Source organism: Fistularia commersonii, chromosome 17 (assembly GCF_037954325.1).
Source record: "Fistularia commersonii isolate RoL2024-O1a breed Wild chromosome 17, RoL_Fcom_v1.0, whole genome shotgun sequence".
In the NCBI taxonomy this organism is placed as follows: Eukaryota; Metazoa; Chordata; class Actinopteri; order Syngnathiformes; family Fistulariidae; genus Fistularia; species Fistularia commersonii.
Genome location: NC_141300.1, coordinates 13,675,144 through 13,694,664, shown reverse-complemented (window position 1 = coordinate 13,694,664; position 19,521 = coordinate 13,675,144). Strand labels below are relative to the sequence as shown.

Below are 19,521 nucleotides of genomic sequence, written 5' to 3'. Positions count from 1 at the left end.
AGAGAAACTGACGGTCCACTACAGGAGCCCCGGGGTGGAACAGAACCCACGGCCGAGACCTTCCCCGCGGGCAGGAATGAACACGAAGCTGAATTCACTCGAAGCGAACAGTCCGCGACACCAAGCGGCGGCGCGGGAGCCGCCATTACGGTTCCCCCTCCTTCCTCGCCTTCGTGCATCTCGACTGTAATCCTGTCCCCACGTCATGCTGTGTCCAAACGGCCGCGACCCGGCGAAGAAGCCGCTCGGCGGTAGACGGCGACGCCTCCCGGACTCGGCGCCTCCAGACGGGGCCATCTGGCGGCCGGCGAGGCCCCGCCCCCTTTCTGACATTCTCCAATGCGCCATAGCAACCGGGGCCGAGCCCCCCGTTCCCGCGCGGCCCGTCTGCCCTTATAAGGCGCGGTGAATGCACACGCGCGCACACGTCACGCGCCGTTTATGTAAATGACGCGATTGAAGAAAAGGGGAGCGAAAAAAAGGAAAAGAGGAGCCGCGAGCCAGCGCGCCACTCCGAAATGGAGGCGTGGATGCTGCGCATGCGCGCTGCGTCCACAACCAGCCAGTCCCGTCCGCGGCCGCAGACATCAACAAGAGAGCGCGCCGCCGATGCGGGTCGCTTTTCACAACAGTTCCAGCTCAACGACGCCGTGCGGGGAGCCCCACGCAACGCAACTCCACGCAAACTCCACGCAAGGTAACCAACGCGCTCGGCCGTTGTTTGTTTCAGGGTTATTTGTTGGTTTAAACCAGCGTTTTCCGACGTGTTTTCACAACACGCACTCGGAGTTGTACGGGAACAATTGCGCGTTTAGGCCCCACGCAGCACGGACCGGGTGTGTGTATGTGTGTGTGTGGGAGTGTGTGTGTGGAGGGGGGTTGACGTGCGGACTAGTCGTGCAAAGTGCAATAAATGAAGAATAAGCGGAGGAAAAAGGGGGCGAAGACGTGCGGAGCTTGCGCATCTGGTGGGGGTGTCGCGGCCACGCGTGGGTAACATGGAGCGGCTGTTGTTGTTGTGCTCGGAGGAGGAGGGAGGGGGAGGATCGTGGAGAATCGGAAACGGAACTAAAGTTGGGTTTCGGTATTGTCCCGCAACCGTTCCGCGTGGGGGTGGGGGAGGGGACCGCAGCTCTCACGCCCACCCGCACGGGAAGCGTCCGACACGCGGCGCGCTTGTCAACAAAACACCCGTGTATCTGCGTGGAAGTGGAGCCGCGGAGGGGAGAGGAAGGGGGGACAACTTCCTAAGTTGATTCGGACAAAAGAGGAAAAAGACGAATTTGCAGCGACATCCCATAATCGTCGTGTGCGTGGAAACACGTGTTCGCGGCGTGCTCGCTGCTCGGGTTCGGATCCGGAGCTCGGCGTCCCAAGATGGGTGCCCTCTGCGCGGCCCGCGGCGGACCACGCGTCTGAGCCGCACTCCCGCACCGCTCCGCTCCCGCCACGGAAACTAGTGCGGGTTTGGGTTTTTTTTATTATATTTATATCGATACCTCGCTTCATTTTGCGGCCGCGGGGACGCGTCCACGCAGCTTCCGAGTGGATTTATGTTAAGTTTGAGCCGCATTAAAGTGAGTGTTTTGCGGAAAAACGCATCACGCCCCCCGCCGCCGCCGCCGCCCCCCGCCGTGCCAGCTTCAGTTGCGTCACTGGCTGAGCTCGGTTACAAAGATCGTCTATGCACGCAGATGCGCCGCTCGGAGGTGAAAAACGTGGCCGATGTTTTGAAACCTTTTCAGCTTAAAAGAATAGCAAATCTATATGCTTTTTTTTTTTTTTTTTTAAATCATCGCCAAAGAAACGTATATTTAGGCTAAAAAAATTGGGCAAAATTAGGACATTTGTAAGGTGATACAATGGCACCTTTATATGAAAACATGACTTTAGTTCTAGTTTTGACCGTTTTTACCTCTAGCTATCTACAGGACTGTCTCAGTAATTTAGAATATTGTGATAGAGTTCTTTATCTTCTGTAATGCAATTATTGAAACAAAAATGTCATACATTCTGGATTCATTACAAATCAACTGAAACATTGCAAGCCTTTTATTATTTTAATATTGGTGATTATGGCTTACATTTTAAGAAAACTCAAAAATCCTATCTCAAAATATTAGAATATCATGAAAAATATTTTTTTTGTTTTTTGTAATTGCATTACAGAAGATAAAGAACTTTATGACAATATTGTAATTTTCTGAGACAGTCCTGTAGTTATTTCTTTCATTCAGCCCCCTAAAAAAACATGAAGCTTATTTGTCCTAGGAGTAAGATGGGATGAAAAACAAATTCAACATGTCAGAACAGACAGTAATAATAATAATAATGAAGTCAAATTGTACACGTGTTGTATCACAAGCTGCACCACATATTTTAAACTGTACGTGGAAGGTGCAGGGGAACTTGTGGCGGACCAGTGTTAAGAAGCAGGAGGATATTTATACATGTATAATTATAAACAGAGCCACAGATGTGTCTGTTGCAGAAGAAAAAAGAGATATATTTGCATATAATTATTTTGGTTGTTTTTAGTGTTCAAGCTTTGAAATAATAATTGCTTTGCTGCCTTTATTATCTAGGACCAGTCGATAGATCTGTGCTAACTGCTGTTGCAGATCCAAATCAAATGAAAGTGCTCAGTCACCTGACCTTTGCGTTTACCGCTCTTATTTGCGCTGTAACAGTAACACGGAGGCCACGGCGGCAGTTAGACCGCTTATAAATTATTGATTGACACTCCTTCCTGATATAGAATTACATAACAGTCACGTTCTGCCATCGAGGTGTCGCACATTCACAAAATCATCCTTTTTTGGAAAGCGTGCTCTAGAGAAATAGTCACTTTCCAGTCCCACCAGATGTCATGTTTTCATCCCTCCGAAACGCGGTCGCCACATTTCCGCCCGGCTCTACGCGGCGGAGTGAGCGCTCTGTCGTCGGTCCCTTCTCCGTGGGCTCTCCGTGGCAGCGCACCGTCAGCGGCCCCGGAGGATTGATGGCGGGGAAAAAACACGCAGCCCGTCTGGGGGGGCGCGGCTTGCAGCTTTGCCGCAGTTCGGCTCTCCATGTGCTGTGGAGGTTACAGTTTGCCTAGCAACATGCTCTGTGGATCCTCTGCACATGCCGCCATGGTTGCCGTCGAAAGCGTCTCTCCCAGATGCGTGTGCAGTGCGCCTCATGCACGCGCGCGCGCACACACACACAAACACACACACACACACACACGCATACGATATTGTTTTGCGTACGCCCAAATAGTATTTGCAGCGTGCTCTCCAAATTGCGTGCTTTACTATCTCCCCACGCGTGTGCGCGGCGTGGCGCCATGATCCGTCTGACACGCCGTCTGACTGCTGACCTACTTCCATCATGTGGGTCACGGCGGGAGGGGCTCCGGCACCGCGCCCCCCTCCGCGTGTCCACGATCCGCTGATGGAGACACGCAACTCCAGTTCCGGTCTGCAGTAGACCCGGGTCCTCCGTGCGTGGACCGCCGGGTCCGCTGACACACTCCACCGCCTTCCCAACCCCACTCCACTCCACCCCGTCCTCTGTTGCAGATGTTTGGCTTCCACAAGCCGAAGATGTACCGGAGTCTGGACGGCTGCTGCATTTGCCGCGCCAAGTCCTCCAGCTCGCGTTTCACGGACAGCAAGCGCTACGAGAAAGACTTCCGGAGCTGCTTCGGGTGAGAAAACTCGTTGCGTGGAGACACGCATACATACCCCCGCCCCCTCCACATGAATCCACCTCCCACCCACACCTACTCCTCACCAGGACATCTTCAGGGAGCTCACCTTCATTATCTCATGTCACACACACACACACACAGAGCACTACCTGCTGCTCACTGTACACACACACACACACACCATACACACACTGTATGCACTCTATATATGCTCAGTACACGCATCATACATTATTTACACTCTATATACACACTTTATGCGAACACACACAAACACACACACACACTCTTTTCACACGCTATACACATATTGTAAACAACTTACACACATACACTGTACGCACTCTTCATATGCTCAGTATACGCATCATACATTATGTACACTATATACACACTGTACGGACACACAGACACTTTTCACACGCTATATACACATTGTAAGCAACTTACACATACACTGTACACACTATATACACACTGAATAATATGTATATGCACTGCATACTATATTGACACTGTACATACACACTACATGCTGTATATATACATATACACTGTGCATAAAATGTATATATACACTGTAAATAGTGTTATGCACATCCCTGCTGTAGATAATATATTGTATACTCACTGCATTCACACACACACACACACACACACACACACACATATATATACATACACACAGTGACACATATCTCTGCTGTAGATAATATACATACTGTACATTACATATGAACCTAATAAATCCCTCAGCTCATTACTAAACTACATTGCACTTTGTATTTTGCACTGTGTGGAGTTGCAATCAGTATCATAGTGTTGTGTATAGCTGTGATGAGTGTAAAAGTTTTGTGTGTAGTTGTTATCAGGATAATAGTGTTGTGTATATGGTGAGTATAGTGTATGAGGTCCTGCGGTCCAGTGGTTGTGTACCTTCACGTCAGCGTCAGGTTAGCCTGCAGACCAGCCAACCTCGGCGCTTGCGTGGACATAGCCGTCCACTGAAGCCGGTCCTGATTCTGGGCCGTGGCGCCCGCAGTGATATCGGATGTTCCTCCGTGACCCAAGTGGCGTTTCCTCATCCACTCTGGAATCCCCACAGGCTGAGTGAGACGCGGTCCGGAGAAATCTGCAACGCCTGCGTGCTGCTGGTGAAGCGATGGAAGAAGCTGCCGGTGGGAACCAAGAAGAACTGGAATCACGTGAGTACAGAGGGAACGTGTGGGAAAATCCCGTCCGCGATGCAGATATGCAGCCTGCTGATGTCCTCTCCTCCGCGCAGGTGGTAGATGCCAGAGGCGGTCCAAGCCTGAAGATAACGTCAAGGCCCAAGAAGATAAAGTCCATCTCCAAGAAAGCTCGTCCCAGCCAAATCAGCCGGCTGCAAAAGGAGCTGAAAAGACACAGTGAGTTTTGCATTTTGTGCTTTCTAGCCGGAGATCCCCTTCAGTCCCACCCGCCTGTTGTCTCAATGAGCCGCTGTCTTCCAGACTCAGACGCCCACAGCACCACCTCCAGCGCGTCTCCAGCTCAGTCTCCGAGCTACAGCAACCTCTCCGACGACGGCTCGGACACAGAGCCCAGCCGCGGCTCCGGACGCTCCCCGGTCTTCTCCTTCCTGGACCTGTCCTACTGGAAGAGGTCAGTCGTGCTCTGCTTTACTCCCGCGACCTCCGACCCCGCTGACACTCCAGATGTAACCGCAGTACACAGTTGCACCTAATATTGGTCGCTAATAAACGTATTAATGCCGTACTTTTCTGGTTAGCATGCTCTGTGTATTTGGACTGTGGGCTCACAAGATAAAGAATAAAGATAGAGATCAGTTTTACATCGATTTTACGTTCAACTGATTGGTTTAGAGAACGCTCAGGACTGATGGCCGGTTTCGTTTACGTATCATTCATTCGGTAACAAGTCACGATAAGGTGGCGAGGAAGTGCTGCTTTTTACCGACGCAGGAGCCTCGGGCAGTGTGGGCGGCCTTCTGCCTTGACCGTGGAAAGTGAGAGTGCTGGAGATAGAGCGGGTTCGGGAAAGGCAGATGATCTTCATCTTTCGGCTTTTCCCTCCATTCAGGGGTCGCCACAACGAATCAACTTACCCCATCTGACCCTATTCTCTGTATCCTCTTCTCTCACACCAACTACCTTCATATCCTCTCTCACTACGTCCATAAATCTTCTCTTTGGTCTTCCTCGAGACCTCTTGCCTGGCAGCTCCAATCCCAGCATCCGTCTACCAATATATTCACTATCTCTCCTCTGTACATGACTCAACCATCTCAGTCTGGCTTCTCTGACCTTCTCTCCAAAACATCTAACATGTGCTGTTCCTCTGATAGACTCATTCCTGATCCTATCCATCCTGGTCACTCCCAAAGAGAACCTCAACATCTTCATCTCTGCAACCTCTAGTTCTGCCTGCTGTCTTTTCGTCATTGTAACAGTTTCGAGGCCATAGAGTATCGCTGGTCTCACCACTGTTTTTGACGCCTTTTCTTTCATTCTGGCTGATAGTCTTCTATCACATAATACCTATGACACCTTTCTCCACCCATTCCAACCTGCTTGAACCCGTCTCTTCACCTCTCTTCCACACTCTCCATTGCTTTGGACTGTTGATCCCAAGTACCTGAAATCCTCCAACTTCTAGATCAAGCCAACCCCCCGGAAACCCTCTTAGGGCTCAGGAGTAGATATGAGGTTGCCATCATGGCCTGGGACACGGCTGCAGGTGGTTTTCTGATGTAAACTGTTACCGTCATCTCCTCGTGTGATTTGCGGAGTGTGAACCCTGTGGAGGGAGGAGCTCCGTTTTTAGCAGCCACGTAACGCAGGTTTTGTTGGTTCCAGGCAGAAGGTCTGCTGTGGGATCATCTACAAGGGCCGATTCGGGGAGGTGCTCATCGACCCCCATTTGTTCAAGCCCTGCTGCCGCAACAAACAGCAGCAGCAGCAGCAGCAGGAGGAGCAGCAACAGCAGCAGCAGCAGCAGCATGAGGAGGAGGAGCAGCAGCAGCAGCATGAGGAGGAGGAAGAGGAGCAGCAGGAGGACGACGACGACGACGAAGAAGACGAGGACGACGAAGAAGAGGTGGAGGTCGATGAAGGCCAGGCGGGCGGCGGCGGGGCCGGAGAGGAAGTGAAAGAGACGCCGACGTCCGTGCAAAGCACAGAGCCTGCTCAGCTATGTGTCACCATGACGACGCCTCCAATCAGGAGCGGAGTGGCGGTGGCGGAGGCGGCGTGGTAAAGTCAAAGCCCCGCTCGCACGTACGTCTCTGGGAAAAAAAAAAAAAAAAAAAAAAAATCTCGGGAGTGTTTTCTTTTCTCAAGCACTTACATAGAAGTCGCCTCGGACGGCCTTCGATCATAAAGCAGCTGAATCCTTTGGTCTTCTCCGTAGTAATGCTGGAGGTTAGTTTCTTCCGTTGAAATGGTTAACGTACGGGCCGAGGGGTTCCCACTTTGGTTCCGTTGTAATATTTAATGTCCCCCTTCTTCATTCCGACGATGGACCGTCATCTGTTGTGTTTGTGATCCTCTCGCTGGTTTGCCGGTACATTTTTACACATTCATTCTGAAATGCAATAGAGTCACTTTCTTGCAGAATAAGGTGCTACGTGAACTTCATTGCTCGACTTTTGAGAACCATCGAATCCATACACACACACACACACACACGCGCACGCACGGAGATAAATTTTTGGTGATCTCTCGTTCTGAAAGGGTGGTTATCTGCTTGGGGAAGGAATGGACACAGCACAAGCCTGTACAGTAGCCCTTGTGTTTGCCACGTTTCACCCTGACATCCTCTCCTATCAAAGACTTTCTGTTATTTTGTAAACTGGATTAGCATCTCTGTGGGTCCCTTTTAGATCAGGCCTATTCACAGCTTCAACAGCAAATACACCAGCCTTACTTATGTGTCACAGACAGAGCTCCTGTTTAATTCTGGATTGGTATCGAGGAACAAAAAGGGACGGTAGCTATATTTATTGTGGCCTCAGCAACACATAGTGCATTTTGCATGAATGGCAAGCCCACTCATTCAAAAGACCTAATGATCTGATGCATGAGTCTACTAAATTGCATGGCCTTATATGAACTGTAAATCTTACTTTTATTTTTTGGATCAATTTCTCTGAAGTTTTAACTTATTTTTGTATGTAAAAAAAGAAAAAAAAAGAAAAGGAAAAATAGAAGTGTCTTTGCTCAACAATACCACACAGTATGACAGCAAAACCCACAATCATTCTATAATCATTCAGCAATACCAGTATCAGTGATTTCGTCATTCCCGGGTCAGTATGGTAAAAGACTTTATACAAACTGAAAAGCTATGCCATTGCCTCTTATATACCACAAATGTGTCGCAATACACGCTCACTTGCATTTATCAGGCACCTCCAGATCACACCGGCGCAGCCCTGCAGCCCTGCGAGGAAGGCTCTTCCTCGAACATCGGCCCACTTTCCACTTTTTTTCTTTTTTTTCGGAGCGTTCAAAGATGTCGAGTTGATATTGTGAAAGGCCGAATTCACATAAACGGGCAAAATCAACACGTCGCCGGCAGGAACCTCAGATATCATGAGGGGCGGATTAGCCGCGGGGCTCTTATATTCAACTGCATGGTGTTTCAATTCCAAGTGTACCTAATAAATTGGCAAGTGACTGTATAGCCTAATATTTATCGAGTGAAAGCCAAAGCACATTGCGATTCACCTAATGTCAAATCAATGCAGGTTTTCTACGGACACTTGTTCTTGTCCCAGGTCATGTGTATGTATGTGTATGTTATTCTGAAAGAACACTAACGGTGAATTTCATACACGTGATGTCGTAGTTTGGAGCAATGGGTGTGTGTTATGTACATACGGGGCTGGGGGAGCTAGGTGGCTCTAATTAGGGTTTCACTATTTATTTCATATTTATTTGTATCACTGCATCCCTGCTTATACGTGTAATACAATGAATTCTCTCCATTTTAAGCTTGTACGTAGTGAGGTTTAGTACAGCAGAAATCGAATGTGATTCTCACGCACCTTTGGATTAGCGTTGCGTCGAATTACTGGTTGTCAATATTTGTGAAGTGTTGTTAAATATTTATTTACTCATCAGCTGAGTTGTGTGCAACCTAACTTATTTCCAGCCTGGAGTTTAGAGCTGTATCATGTAGCCTGAGACGACTGATAGATTGCAACCAAACTGTCCTTTCTCCCCTTTTACCCTGTAGCTTAGAGACATTACGGAGTAGTAGGATATCTAACTCTAGACTTGCATGTATTGTCGCTATGCATTTACTTTGCTTACAAGTTAGACGAAAGCAGTTTTGTATTTTTTATACATCATGTACTTTTTTTACTTGTCCCTTAATAAAAGTAATTTTGTGAGTTTTATGTGTGTGTGGTGTCTCTGAATTTAGCCAAATAAAAACAACCCGCCAATTTCCCTTTCGCTCCGAAAGATTGACAAGATCTACATCTACTTTGTTTGCATGCAGGGACACAGGAGGCATTTTTAAGTACGTCTCCATGGAAACCAGAGGTGGGTCCGTATGTTGTTTTGTACATCCATAGTAACAGAATCTTTGCGTTCTGAGTCTGAATGTCTGAACCCTTCCCCGATGTAATGCATTGTAAACCTTGTAAAACACTTCATTGATTTGAAAGCAAATCAACTTCTGTATTACTGAGATCTTTTGGTTTTTTTGGAATCCGGTTCCAAGTGCAAAGATTTGCAGCTCAAGTCTCCACAGCTCACAGATGAAATTGAAGATACTGTGGAAAAACATCAAATGTGTATATTTTAATTTTTTAGAAAGGACATTGAAGTCCTCACAAAATAAGTATGAGAATTGTGGTCAAGGGGTTTTCCCCACCTGCACTTATTTCTTTTTGGTAATAATACATTACCTCATTTTGAACAGGATGTTCAGAAATTGTCAAGAGATGTAGCGTATTTATTCTACGTGATCAAACCCACTTTTCTCCTCAGTGGAAACTGACAAAATGTACCCAGGGTGTTTAGAAAACATACAGTAATTGAATATATTAGTAAATAAAACATTTGTTAATGTGACACTGTAGATTTAGTGTCCCATAAAACAGAAAATAAAAAATAAATTGTCTTTCTCTGGAATTCATATCATGGAGAAAATGAAGACAATAAGATAAGATAAACTATTGATCCCCATGGGGGGAAATTCTTTTGTCACAGTTGTGTAACAGTTATAATGTCAAAAAAATAAATATGAAATATGAAAATAAATATGAATAGAAACGCAAAAGATAGCAAGACAGAAAAAAAAATATAAAAGTAGGAACATGTCCCTCTTTAAAGTAATAGTAGTGGCTTTAGTAGTAATGGGTGTAGTAGTAGTCATAGTGATGGTCGTTATGGCAGCCTGTGATGCAGTGAGTGACGGTCCTCCAGGCCACTAGGGGGCAGCAACACGCCCGGAAGAGCTCTGACCAGGCGCCGTTTGATCCAGTAGAAGGAGCAAAGGTCCCGCCTATGACAGGAAGTTGAAAATAGAGGAAGAAAAAAAAAACAACCAAAACAAAACCAACTGAAGAGCGTTGTTTTTGTTAATCGAAGGCTGTGATGTGCACTTTAGGCTGCAGATAGAGATTCGAAACGGGGATTTAAAGATAAAATAACCGGCCCGAGTGGAGCCGGACCTGCGGTAGGTTCCAGGGATGGAGTTGCGCAGTCGGTTCTTAGCATGCTAGCATGCTAGTTAGAGATTTGCTTGGGCAGCTTAATGTTTTTCATTCCACGACACATTGAAAAATATGTGCCTGCATTTCAGACTTTAATCAAAATGAAGAAATAAATCCATAAATCATAGAAGCCGTTTGAATCAGTTGAATAACAGTCCAGTTGCAGTGGATTTCTGTATTAGCCTGTTACTGTAGAAGTATCCGTCAGTAGATTCGTTTAGCTTTACGACCTGCAACTTTTGTTTTGCTTCAAAATGCTGCTCGAACCTGGTACCTGGCTGACAGAAATCTATATGCCCTTTATTGATGAAGTGCAAAATTTAATTTTTTTTTTTTCTGTGCAGTTTTTGCAGATCCTCATCCTTCTCCATCATGGGGGAACCCACAGCCTCAGGCGTGTTCTGCAACAGGATGCTGAGCATGGTCAACTCCGAGGACGTCAACGCCATCATCCAGGCTCAAAGACACATGTAAATGTCTTTGTTGAGTGTTACATCCACCTTTATTTCATTAGCTACTGATGTTGTTTAATGCTGACATGGTTATGTGTCGTTCGAATTCAGTTTCATTCTCAAATTGACACATCCGAATGCTGTTTGTGTGTGTTTATTTTGATGTCTGAAAACAGGCTTGACCGCTTTGAGAAAACCAACGAAATGCTCATTAACTTCAATGTGTTGTCAAATGTGCGACTTCAGCAAGTGAATGAGCGCTTCTTGCTCCACACCCGCACTCTTGTGGAGATGAAGAAAGATCTGGACAGCATCTTCAGACGCATTAGGTATCCATCAGCTCTGAACATAAAACCCACAAAGTCACAGAAAGGCATAGAAACAATCACACAACCTCTGATTATTGATCTACCTCTCCTCTCAGGACGCTAAAAGGAAAGATTTCCAAGCAGTACCCCGAAGCATTCAGCAGTGAGTTGTCGTCTTCTTGACCCTCAGAATTTTATGAACACAATCTTCCATGTAAATGAAATTGCATGAAAATGATGCTTCAAAATTGCTCTCCTGCAGACATCCACGAGTCACCCATCCTGGAAGACGACAACGATGACTTTGATACAGTCCCCCCGAGCATCGCCACAACAATCACGACGGCCACCTCAGAGCAAAGCACAGAGTCCGGTGATACCAGTCCAGATGTCATCTCACCCACAGTGAGCAGATGCTCTGAGGAGCTCTCCCAGGAGCAGCCCAACACACCCACCTCTGACACCACAGAGACAGCCGTCCTGCAGGATGAAGGCCCAGACTCTGTGCCCGCCGAGTAGAACTGACGTATGGCCGGATTTCTGTCCCCAAACCTGAGCTTCAACATTAGTAAAGCTGTGCTGAGGCCAGATTGTCATTTTGATTTTTTTTCGTGTCGTCTTCTTCGATTTGCACACAACATGGACTCTGGAGATGACTAGGAACTCTTCTTGTGGACACTGGATCTATTATTTGACATGTTTACTTGTCCTCCGCTTGCTTGGTACTAAAATAACACAAAATACTTGAAGTTTGTTCTGAACGTGGGCTAAGTCCCAGCAAGTTGCTCACTCATTGTGTGAATATAAACGCGTGGATTTTTGATTCATTTCCTTAGAATTCATGTTTTTCAACTCCATGAAAGCACTGTCCTTAATGTGAATTGGAGTAACTGAAATTTGCAAGTTGTAACTACAACGATGTCATATAGCAACTTGATATTTTGGGGATCCTTTTTCTTACCAGGGAATATGTCATATGCAATGCCTTTTATATGGAGATCAATGATGAGCAGCAATCAGTAGGTCATGTTCATTAATCAGTGTCTGCGTAGCCGCCAGGTTGACCACACTGTGGATGGAAACATAGTGTCAAATGGGAAACCCTGTCATGTCTCGAGAGTTTATCTGAATACATGTCTCCTAAAGCCAAAAAGTAAAGAGGCGGTGCCTCTTGAATATACTCCATTGATATATGATTTTAAAGCATCTCCCAGCAGTGGGGATTTGTGAGTATGAATGCCTTTCATTGTCATGTCTGGTGATGCAATATTCAAATTAAATATGTTTGTCTAAATGACCTTCAATGCCGCGTTTGTCTTATAGGACAGAGAAATGTTCCCATTGCTGGTATTCCTCAAAGAGGAAAGATACGTTTCCATAAGCTAATCTTCCAAAGTTGATGGGATAATATATTTCAAGGATTCAGAGTTTTTATTGTCATGTGCTCGGCAAGGAAACACGCTTTCCTGTACAATGAAATCCTTACTTTGCTGCCGGCAGTGAAGCCAGGTTAGAAAGACAAGGTGAACTTACGTTGAAGAAACACAGTTTAATTAGTAAGGACATAGAACGAATACATACATAAAGGGCAATGAATCAAAGACGTCATGGAGATAAAATTTGCAATGGTGAGAATAGAGAGCCGAATATGTATATATACATATTGATATACATACCAGTTCATGTGTGTGTGTGCATTTACATATAAACACACATACGTGTATATACATATTTCAATATCGTCACCTTCTTAAAATAGTTGCCTAATTCATTTTGTGGCCATTTTCTTCCTGAATCAACTCCTAATTCAACTTGTGGCTCATGTGTATACACACACACACACACACACACACACACACAGACAGACACACACACAATTTTAACAAATACAATTATTTTAATAAGGTGTCAACATATATATATATTCATGTTTTTTTTCTTGGAATATAAAGAGCATTACCTTCAAACATGATGTCCTACATGGATTTGGTGTAGGATTGCTGGTTGTTGTTGATATTATGAAATCATTGCTCTAAAGACACACAATCAGGTGCTTCAATGTTGAGCCGGCTTCATTCGTCGCTCTTGATGCTGGTTTTGATTTAACATGCAAAAAAATGCTTGGAGAATCCAACCAACAGCACTCTGTAATTACGAATCATTAACATTCAACGCTTAAGTATCGTCTTATCATTTATCAATGATAGATTTAGTATCCATGTTTGCAAAAACAAGACATTACTACTTTTTACACTACTGAATGCTTGATGAAGATGCCTCAAACGATTCACTGGCCAGTAATAATTTCTGCCATACTCCTGTACCTAAAAGCAGTCCTATAAGTAACTGTTGAATCAAATCTACTTCACTGAAACATTTCATAAATGTATAGTAAACATTAGGCAGTCGTGCCTGACAATGGTTTAACGCTCTATATATAATATAATTGTCTAAATTCATATTTTATTATGGATTAAGAAACTAACAGATGTTTCCAAAGAGTATGACGGCCAAAAACATTCTTGACTAAATCCCTTCATTTCAATCTGAAGCATCAGAAGTCACCTGTAATTTGTAGAATTCTTAACATCAGCATGAGAATACTGAGGTAATGGGAGCAGAAAACAGTAGGAATATGGGGGTCAAAACTTAATGTGGCAACTGGACTTCGTTTTTCTCCTCGAAGATAAAAGTCTTGTGTTGTTCACACAACCTTCACAGAAGCTTGACTACTACCTGCTCAGTCCAGCTCAGGTGAGCCCCTGAGGGGAAGACGCAGTTAGCTTAGGCTACCGCCAGAGGGCCCTACGCCCAACTGTGCCCCCCCCCCCCCCCCCCCCCCCCCCGTCATAATATTAGTACTATTTATCTTTTCTTAAAATTCAAAGGAAGCACCCAGGTGATGACTTTACACCTCCCGATTTAAATCATTCTTTTTTTCGTCGAAATCATCACAGTAATCTAGCCAGCTAACGTTAGCTTTCCAGCTAACATTAGCTCACTTGCGAGCATTAGCCCTCTGGTAGCTAGTGCTAGATAGCTAGCTAGCGAGCTAGCTGCGTTAGCTATAGAGCTATAGAGCTAATGATAGCTAGAGACCCAACACCAACAGACGTATGCCAGAGAGCTAACGTTATCTGATACATTAGCTCGCCCACTGTCATGGCGGTCAACGTCAGCACGGAAATGCTATGCTAACGGGAAGCGAGCCGCGGAGGACCAAACAGTACCTGGGAGCCGTCCGGCGGTTCGACGAGCAGTTGTAGCCGGCGGGTCGAGCCGGTTTCATCGCACGACCGAACCCGCTGCTCCCAAGATGAGAAGACTGACCAGGAAGAAAGCCCTGACTCTGGTGAGAGAGCTGGACGCTTTCCCCAAAGTCCCCGACAGCTATGTGGAGTCCACCGCCAGCGGAGGGACAGGTATGCGGGGCGCTTCCCGGTAGGGTTCCCCCCCCGCGCCGGAGGCGCCTTCTCCGGTGACACCTCTCCGCTCTCTCCCGCAGTGTCCCTGATCGCTTTCACGATTATGGCTCTGCTCGCCTTCCTGGAGTTCTTCGTGTACAGAGACACATGGATGAAGTACGAGTACGAGGTGGACAGAGACTTCAGCAGGTAGGAGCTCCGGACGCCGGTCCATGTGAACACCTGAGCCCGGCGGCCGCCTTCACTCACCCGGTGTGTGTTTGCAGCAAACTGCGGATAAACGTGGACATCACCGTGGCTATGAGGTGCCAGTGTGAGTACCGCAGCTCCCTGTTTTCCAATATTGGTAAGAACATAAGCTGTTTATTGAGACCATGAAACCCACCGACCAGTAACCCTGTGTGGGTGCAGATGTGGGTGCAGATGTTTTGGACCTGGCAGAAACCATGGTGGCTTCTGATGGCTTGAAGTACGAGCCGGTGAGTAGATGGCAGTTTGTTATCAGGTAATAAAACAGAGGTTAGGCGTGAAACTTACCTTATTTTGCACATTTTCAGGTCCACTTCGAGCTCTCCCCACAGGGACGCATATGGCAGATGTAAGTGGATCTCGAAGAATCTCAGCAGGAATAGGTTGAACCTTTGTCATACGTGTTAACTTTTTAAAAAGATGATGTCTCGATTCAAGATCAGTGTTTCAATAATCAATCACGGCAATCAGGCTGGTGTTTGCTATGAAAAGACACTGGTTGACGTGGAACAAGATCTGGTGGTTGGAATTGTTATTGTGTGGAAAAACTACCATTTTTCCACATTTACAATTCAACTCAAAAAGGAAACGCTCTGGAAGACAGAACACATTAGAGAATCATTTTATACACTAATTATAGCGTATTACATATGTTTGTTTTACAAAGATACACTTTGGCAGCTTGACCATGAATGCATAGAAGTTGTAGGTTTAAAGTTTTTGCAGAAAATAATTAAAAGCACTGACATTCCTGGATGATGTTTTTTTTTTCACCTTTTAAAAAAAAAAAGCATTACTTATATCTTAAGCGCTCTATGTCTACCTGCCTGGTCCCTCCTAGGACTCTTCTGCACATCCAGGAGCGTCTGAGGGTGGAGCATTCTCTGCAGGACGTGATATTCAAGGCTGCGATCAAAGGGGCTCCTCCTCTTCAGCATCAGAGGTGTGGAATCTTCAGATGAAGCTCTGTTCCCTTGTAGGGGATCACTGGATCATCATGACTCCAAACCAGAGGGTCCTATTGATACCGGCGCCGCTTAGAGATCCACTTCTTAAGTGATTCTTCCGCTGCTTTCTTATCACATCCCTATGTGGACGAGAGGCTTTTCATCAGGTTTTGTTTTAATTCAGGGTTTCTGTATCCAAGCAGAAATCTAATCACGCTGCTCTTCAGGCGGCCATGACATCTCCTTTCAAGTCTCCAGCGGCACAGACACATCGGTGGAGTCATCTTTTCTCAAATCCTTAATGATTAACACATTCTTTCTTCCATGCTTTGTTTCCACTCCCTCCCGACAGCGAGGACAATTCGAGTCCCCCGACGTCCTGCAGGATTCACGGACACCTGTATGTGAACAAAGTGGCAGGGAACTTTCACATTACCGTTGGCAAGTATGTAAACACACAGTTATTACGACTCTGTCATGAGGCCTCATTTGTTGACGGGTGTCCTGACGGCTGCGCAGATCCATTCCCCACCCCAGAGGACACGCACATCTCGCCGCTCTGGTCAGCCACGAGAGTGAGTGTCTCTCTCAGAGTCGGGTATATTCTCACACGTTCTGCCGCATTTATCTTCACATGAAGCTCTTACAAGGTGTTTAGGAGCAGCTCACGGATTTGATTATTGATGTGATTGTCACCGCTCTTGTTGCAGCTTATAATTTCTCTCACCGGATTGACCACCTGTCCTTCGGAGAAGCGATTCCTGGGATTATCAGCCCTCTCGATGGCACAGAGAAAATCTCCGCAGATTGTAAGTCTGAGCGGACACGCTTTCTTTAATGTTTAGCACATGACTGCCATTTGACTGGACTGTTTCCCTCTCCGTAGCCAACCACATGTTTCAGTACTTTATCACCATCGTGCCCACCAAACTCAACACCTACAAGATCTCTGCAGACACACACCAGTACTCCGTCACAGAGCGGGTGGGTCTGCTTTCAGGACAAACTTCAATTTTGCCGGAGTGCTCTCCATGTCAGTGCAATGAAGATTCGTGTCTTCCTCCCACAGGAGCGAGTGATAAACCATGCTGCTGGCAGCCACGGCGTGTCCGGGATCTTCATGAAGTATGACATCAACTCACTCATGGTCAAAGTCACTGAGCAGCACATGCCTCTCTGGCAGTTCCTCATCAGGCTGTGCGGCATCATCGGAGGCATTTTCTCCACGACAGGTCCGTAGCGCGCACACGCACACACACACACACACACAATTTCAGCATGTCAGGATGAACTCCAAGTTCAACACTGTTCAGCCGCTTTAAGAAGTTCTCAGTCACTGATAAAAGAGATCCTGACAACATTATGCTCTGAAACATCTTCTCACATCTTCCCTCTTTGAGTGACCATCTCCTGCCCATCTCCTAACCCTTGGTGACCATCCTCCTCTGTCACCTGCAGGGATGCTCCACGGTATCGTTGGCTTTTTGGTAGATGTTGTTTGCTGCCGTTTTCAAATGGGGATCTACAAACCTCTTAAGGTCAGTGAGAGGAGGCAAGAAATGTAGGTCATCTTAAAGAGACCTCATTCCAAGCTGGTGTTATTGTGTTTTTAATTTCAGGAGGATCCTCTGCTGGACACCAGCGAAGTTCCACCTCCTCCAGAAAATGAAGAGCAGCATTAAGAGTTGAAAGATGGCCTCACGCTCTCGTTTAGCAGTGGGATTCCGGTTTGGAGAAGAGTCCTCTGCCCGGCTGGAAGGGTGTCTGACCGTGGTCAGGGGGTTGTTGGCTCCATCCCCAGCTCTTGCAGGGACCCGCTGAATCCCAATGAGCCACTTGGCTCGTTTCAAATGTAGTTTTTTTTCGGAAACCACTTTTTAAAATACCACATTTACGGCGGTGAGATTGATCCGCGCGCTAATCCCTTCTGATCAGGAATGCAATCAACGGCGAACAATTCCCCCCGCCGAGGACACGACTCCGGACTCAGCGGCTCCTCGTGTCAAAGTGCCTACCGACCCGTTCGGCTGTTTTCTCACCGGCACGACTCGGTGACGTTTCCTGTCCGTAGAATCGCTTGTCTGACAAGGACAGGAGGTGACGGCGAAGGTAGAGAGATTTGGTGAAAGGGTTAGCAGAGGATTGGTCTCCAGGAGTCTGGGTCCCACACGTGTGCTGTAACTGATTGTTGTAAGTACGAGTGATTTTATAAATTAAAATCTTTGCTTATCTTGGTCAAGTGTGTGTGCGTGTGAGTGTGTGTGTGTAAGCTCCATCAAGTAGCTGTAATCTGTTGAATTAATCAGCAGCACCCAGATATACTTGGAGAAACAGACACGAGATTTCAACATCTCCCTTCGCAGTTGGCGAGCAGAGTTTGCCAGCTCTGCCTCGGACGTCTCCACACATTAGCGTTATCTCTGGGGACAAAAACCTCCGTCTTTCTCTCAGACCATCGGTCAGTGGAGAGCGTGCTCCTCAGTCGCTGCACTGCTCTTTGTGCTTCTTCTCCATCAGTAATCATCAGCGGCCCGAGGAGTATTTTACACCATGTCAAGAGTTTATTTGACAGTATTTCAGAATATCTTTCAGTAAACAAGTTTTCTGTTTTTTAGCAAAATGTAATATATCAGTACTGTCGCATTTCATAAAAATAGTTGTTCACGTCTTTGAAACTACAGTATCAATGATACAGTAAACCATATTTGTAGGAATACAGCTGTACAAGGTGAATAGTACACAATTAACACTACACGGTTTTACTTTATCTCAATGGGGCGGGGGGGGGGGGTTATGAACGTGCCATCCTTCACAGGGTCCAGTAAAGCAGTTTTTAGTTTCAGTATACAAAATCACTCACGACAGGCAGGGGGTGGCCCAGATGGAGACGAGGGGACGGATGACGTGTTCTCTCCACGCTTCTCCACTTGGAAAATCTGTACACACTGCAAACGCGTTTCTACAGCCTTAGCGCTCCTCGCCGCCGCCGCGTCGAGAACCACGGCTGGACGCCACTTACTGAGTCAGCTCAGAACTATCTTCACCACATCATACTGGGAGGGGGGGGGATAAAACCCACTCTGGGTGAATTTGGGATGCTTTGCGCCCGATGCGATCTCCAGCGTGTCTCTACCCGCAGGTGCGTTGGCATGCTAATAGTTCACCAGGAGGCCTTCAGGTTACGGCCTGAATGTGGCGTCATGCTGCAGTCAGTCACACCGTCACAGCACTGTGAGTGTGTGTGTGTGTGCGCACACGCGTGTTTTTTTTTTTTTAAACTTATCAGGTCCTCTGGTGCAAAAACACACTCCGGTGATATGTATTCAATGGGAGCAACGTGGTGCTGAAAACAACGGGGAAATTCAGGAGGGTGGTGACGTTGTCTTTAGCAGCATGCCTCTACTAACGCTGGTAACAAACATTTTCAGTGTCTTTATATGCCACAAATAATCTCAAGATACAGGAAGTCTTGTCACGGCCCGCGATAGAGCAAACTTATAAAAACCAAAAGTATTTTTTACAGGGTGGTTAAATAAAGCCGGGCCAAGACTCGTCCGCGACGGCGGACAAATCCCCGCCCCGAAAATGAGTCACGGCGCCGCTGTCCGAAGTCCAGCCAGGCTGGATCGGAGCCTCGGCGGGCGGCCGGGGAGCTTGACAGACGAGGTTGGAGTGCTACAGGCTACATCTGATCTCCCCTCTGCGAACGGCGG

At 46.6% G+C, this 19,521-nt stretch overlaps 3 protein-coding genes across 4 annotated transcripts; all 3 read left to right on the top strand.

Annotated features, from left to right (window-relative positions):
* Window positions 1–430: 430 nt before the first annotated feature.
* sinhcaf (SIN3-HDAC complex associated factor) lies at window positions 431–9,100 on the top strand. Of its 2 annotated transcripts, XM_086162763.1 has the most exons (6): window positions 572–697; window positions 3,567–3,694; window positions 4,803–4,902; window positions 4,983–5,106; window positions 5,191–5,341; window positions 6,556–9,100. In XM_086162763.1, the coding sequence occupies exons 2-6, from the start codon at window positions 3,567–3,569 to the stop codon at window positions 6,953–6,955; spliced, it is 903 nt and encodes a 300-aa protein (XP_086018889.1). In that variant the 5' UTR covers window positions 572–697; the 3' UTR covers window positions 6,956–9,100. The 2 variants fall into 2 exon arrangements, with proteins under 2 accessions (XP_086018888.1, XP_086018889.1); XM_086162762.1 differs by lacking the exon at window positions 3,567–3,694 and having other exon boundaries at window positions 431–697.
* Window positions 9,101–10,218: 1,118 nt separating this feature from the next.
* kxd1 (KxDL motif containing 1) lies at window positions 10,219–12,491 on the top strand. The gene is made up of 5 exons (XM_086163189.1): window positions 10,219–10,390; window positions 10,772–10,897; window positions 11,056–11,208; window positions 11,304–11,350; window positions 11,450–12,491. The coding sequence occupies exons 2-5, from the start codon at window positions 10,800–10,802 to the stop codon at window positions 11,704–11,706; spliced, it is 555 nt and encodes a 184-aa protein (XP_086019315.1). The 5' UTR covers window positions 10,219–10,390; window positions 10,772–10,799; the 3' UTR covers window positions 11,707–12,491.
* Window positions 12,492–14,283: 1,792 nt separating this feature from the next.
* LOC147225254 (endoplasmic reticulum-Golgi intermediate compartment protein 2-like) lies at window positions 14,284–18,047 on the top strand. Its single transcript, XM_086163131.1, has 13 exons — window positions 14,284–14,609; window positions 14,693–14,801; window positions 14,879–14,925; window positions 15,024–15,091; window positions 15,170–15,210; window positions 15,703–15,804; window positions 16,161–16,253; window positions 16,328–16,383; window positions 16,519–16,617; window positions 16,695–16,792; window positions 16,878–17,040; window positions 17,267–17,346; window positions 17,428–18,047. The coding sequence occupies exons 1-13, from the start codon at window positions 14,504–14,506 to the stop codon at window positions 17,488–17,490; spliced, it is 1,125 nt and encodes a 374-aa protein (XP_086019257.1). The 5' UTR covers window positions 14,284–14,503; the 3' UTR covers window positions 17,491–18,047.
* Window positions 18,048–19,521: the final 1,474 nt, after the last annotated feature.